This window comes from Oppia nitens, unplaced genomic scaffold (genome assembly GCF_028296485.1).
Source record: "Oppia nitens isolate AA-2021 unplaced genomic scaffold, nextdenovo-longstitch-racon4-pilon3 scaffold35_pilon_pilon_pilon, whole genome shotgun sequence".
Taxonomy (NCBI): domain Eukaryota; kingdom Metazoa; phylum Arthropoda; class Arachnida; order Sarcoptiformes; family Oppiidae; genus Oppia; species Oppia nitens.
In genome coordinates, this window is record NW_026533216.1 from 520,284 (window position 1) to 525,000 (window position 4,717).

At 28.0% G+C, this 4,717-nt stretch overlaps 1 protein-coding gene across 1 annotated transcript in view; it reads left to right on the top strand.

The window, feature by feature from the left end:
* Positions 1-452: 452 nt before the first annotated feature.
* The window catches only part of LOC128957043 (peroxidase-like), an 8,153-nt gene continuing 3,888 nt past the window's right edge, over positions 453-4,717 (top strand). The window contains exons 1-4 of the mRNA XM_054302760.1: positions 453-1,224; positions 2,246-2,817; positions 3,480-3,584; positions 3,686-3,962. Of these exons, the coding sequence (XP_054158735.1) occupies positions 506-1,224; positions 2,246-2,817; positions 3,480-3,584; positions 3,686-3,962 (1,673 nt within the window). The 5' untranslated portion in view covers positions 453-505. The remainder of the gene's footprint in view (positions 1,225-2,245; positions 2,818-3,479; positions 3,585-3,685; positions 3,963-4,717) is intronic.

The window sequence follows — 4,717 nt, forward strand, 5'->3', positions numbered from 1 at the left end:
AATTTTATCTAAATGTTGGATCAGATGGTAAACATTGTTTAAACTTTAAAAAAAACATTTAATATTAAAATAATAATAATATTTCTGAAAAAAATTATTATATAATATTATGTATTTCGATAATTATATATTAAATTCAAAATATTTATTAAAACTATTATTATTATAATACCAATAATAATAGTAAATGTGATATCATTTTCAAATGTTATACTATTTTTTGATGATTTTAAGTTTTTAAAATAAAAGTGATTGAAAGTAAAAAAAAAATCACAACAAAATGACTAATAATAATAATAATTTTAGCAAAAAGTATCCAAAAGTTTTATTATTAGTATATATTGGAAATTTTAGTCAACAATTATTAGTATTATTATTGATATCAATATTATCGATAATCAATTGCCAAACAACAACAAAAATTGTATCATATGTGCCCGACCACTATAGACCTGATCCAGGTCCAGGTCCCAGTGCTGAGCCATTGACTGCACACTGGAAATCTATGTCCAGTGGTGGTGGTGCTCATCCATTTTATAATCTAATAGCTAATAATGAGCCCATACTAACAACCCATCATCATAACCCTACACATGATCATCAGCACCCGCACCCACACCATCATCATCAACACCACCCACACTCATACATCCATCATAACCATCATAATACCATTATCCATGATCATCATAGCCCCCCACCACCATATTCCCCATTACATTCAGTGCTAAAACCATCTCATTTAGGCTATACACACGCGGCACCTGTAGCCAAGTCATCGCCACCATCATCATCATCATCGTTGCCATTTGGCGGTATAGCACCCGAACTACTATCGGACATACCCGATGGCGGCCGATTTAAATACCAGCGGGAATTGTCGCCAAAAGTCAATCATATCTATTCCCAGTATCTCAAGGGCGGCGGCGGTGCGGGCGGTAAACATTGTGATGAGTCGGCCACCAGCGGCGGTGACCACTTTTCTAATGATGGTCCCGTTGACGATGATGATGACGACCACCATCATCGACACGGATTTAGCAGCGGTTTCGGTGATTTTGATTCGGCTTTTCGTGTGGCCGACGACCAAATCAAGGACTACGAGCGGGCAAACCAGGAATACCTGGCCCGCGATAGTCGTGGCCTTAATTTCAGTGCCTATATCTATGTGGCCACACTTCACGCTAAATATAATGAATTTCTAACCGATTATATTAGCAAATCGTAAGTATATTCAAAATATTTATTTATTTATTTATTTATTACAATATTTTGTGTTTCCTATTTAATTGATTGATTGATTAATTAATTTATTTTCTATTTATTTTATTTTAATTTATAAATATATAATGAGTTAAATTTTAATTAATTAATTTAGTAATTTATATATATGTATAGTATTATACTGTATATTCAATTTGTGAGAGATTTTTGTTTGTTTGTTAATAATTTATTTCAATATTAATGTAAATTTATTTATTTATTGAAAACTACAAAAAAATCTCACACATTAAGCAGTTAATTGATAATAAATAATAACAATTTTTTTTAAATAAGGGTTTCCTTAAAAAAAACTAAATAACAACAACAATAAAAAATACAACTTTTTTAGTTTAAAATAATAGTAAACTAATAGTTAGTAATTTTTTTTTAACAAAAAGTTATTTTGAGTTATAACTTATAACACAATAACTGTTTATTGCCAATAAAATACAGTAATAATAATAATAGACTTATTTTTTGGGGGTATTAAACATATGCTAATTAGATAAGTAATAATACGGTAATAGTTATAGTTATTATTATATTTTAGTTAAATATATATATATATTTTGTGAAATAGTTAAAACTATTGATGTTGTTATCCATAAATTTATTTTTTTTAGTTTTGAAAATTTTTCCGCTTTATAAGCAATTTTTGTTATTTTTTGCTGTTTTCACTGTTTTTTATGGGAAAATTATTATTAATTTTTTGTTTATCGGAAAATGCATTTTATTTTTTTTTTTTTTTTGACTCAATTAGTTAAGAAAGTATTTACTATTTTACAATAATAATAATAATAATAATAACTTTTAAATTATCTATTTTTACAAAAAATAACAACAAAATAGTATAATTGATTAAAATTCTAAAAAAAATTATTCAAAAATAAATCAAAACTAAAATTGATTTTTTTTGGTTAATATTTTTTTTTGTTGTATATTTTATGTAAAAATAATTTTGTTTTTTTAATCATTTATACAGAAAATGTTACGACAAATACAAGTCAACGGTAGGCATGTCTAAGATGGACATACCATCCAATGGCTGGTCGGACAACAAATACTGCGATATTCAACGATCGGACAGCGATTACGTTGATTGTCATCCAAATGATAAATATCGGCGACTGGACGGCCGCTGCAATAACCCGATGCACGCCAATTGGGGATCAAATTTTCACTGTCATCGGCGATTGTTGCCGCCCGACTACGCCGACGGTATACAAGCACCGCGTCGGGCCATCGACGGCAAAGAGCTACCCAATCCGCGACTGTTGACCAACATATTGATGCCCGACCTGCCGTTGGACGATCCGAAACGTACGTCAATGCATATGATTTGGGGACAGTTTGTCGTACACGACACGTTCAAAACCATACAATCCCTCGGGTTGGCCATCAACTGTTGTAACCCACGTGGCGGCGGCGGCTCACGTCGTCCACATCCCGAATGTTTCCCGATTGATAACATACCTACCGATAAGTTGACCGCCCGTTTCAATCAGCGGTGTATCAATTTTGTCCGATCGGCTTCATGTAATACCTGTCATTTAGGTAACGATTTTTTTTTGAAAATTATTTGTTATTATTGTTATAATTAATTAATTTAGTTTTTTTTTGACTTAATTACTAACTTATCTTAATTTTTATTATTTATTTCAATAATCTATAACCAGAAATATAATTATTACATATTTTTGTTGTTGTTGATATAATCTTAATTTAATTATTTAATTATTTATTTTATTCAGTCAGATAAACTTTTAGATAAATTATTAAAAAATTAAAAAATATAATACATTTTTTTTTGGTTTGAAAAAAATATGATTATAATCTAAATAAGGAATTACATGAAATTTTTTTTAGTAAATTTTTTATGCAAAAATATTTTAATTATTTAAGTTTTTTATTAGAAATAGTTTTTTGGTTTACTAAATTATTTACAAATTAGTTAAAAGTTAAGTTAAAAATAATTTAGTTTATTCAACAACAACAACAACAAAAATTAATTATTTTTAATATATAATTTTTATTAAAACAAAATAATTTTTTTTATAAAATTTATATTTATTATTAATTAATTATTAATATATATATATAGATATTTGTGTACGAAATTATTGCAATATTTTTAGATATTATAAATCAATAATAATAATAATAATTTAATTTTAAATTAATTAATTAATTTTTTTATTATTTATTTTGTTTGATAGGTCCGCGCAATCAGTTAAACGCTGCGACACCGACACTGGACTTATCCCATGTCTACGGCGGCAATCTTATCAACAATTCATTTGTATTGCGCGAATTCAAAGGCGGTAAGTTGTTAGCAATTAGCTACCTGTCCACCCAACCAACCCACCCACCCATACATGACATTATAATTAACTATATATCTCACACACACACACACTTGTAGGTCGACTACGCGGCCAAAGGGATCAAAAAGGCGGTATCATATTGCCAGTAGCTCAGCTGCCCCGCGATCAGGACACTGTCGACCTGACCCAGTGTACACCCCCAGCCGAGCGGCCGTGGCAACAATGTTTTCATAGCGGTGACGGTGTCCGCAGTAACCAGAACCCGCTGGTCAACTCCTTGCATATAGCTATGCATCGGCGACATAATCAACATGCCGGTGCCCTGTCCAAAGTTAATCCACATTGGTCGGATGAGATACTGTTTCAGGAGGCCCGGTATGTTTTTTTTAACTAATATATATCCTAATATAACTATTGAGAAAAAAAATTATTTGTGTGCACCTGTACTACATTTGTTTTTTTATGTTTTTTGTTTGTTTGTTGGTTATAAGTGTTGTTGAGTGACATTTAATTATGTCAATTACATACACACACATAAAATAATGATTTTTTGATTTTATTTATTTTTTTTGTTTTGTTTGGCACTAATAATAAAAAATGTTATTTTATTTTCAAATATAGTTTATATATATGTTTGTGTTGTTTAGTTAACCAAATGAACCGTTTTATTAATGTCATTGTTTTTTATTTGTTTTTTTTGGTTTTGTTATGTATGTGTGTGTGTGTGTGTGTGATATGTTATCAAAAATATTTCTATTAATTATCTGATAATAGATATATTATTATTATATAATTACTTGTTTATTTGGTATTATAATTATTAATAATTATCGATTTTAAATTTTTTTATATTAAACTTTGTGTTATATATATCAATATATATATATATTTGTTACTTTGATAAATAGCTAATTAATTATTTTCACTTAAATATATATATATAGTTAATAATAAAAACAATAATATATTTATAACATTTAATTAATAAAATAATAATAATAATAATGATAAATAGTTAAAAATATCTATGAATCTAATCTTTACACTTGAAAAATATTTAGTTTAGTTATTATACTATTATTTATAGATATTTTTTAATAATTTATTTCTTAAAAATTTTAGTTTAATTT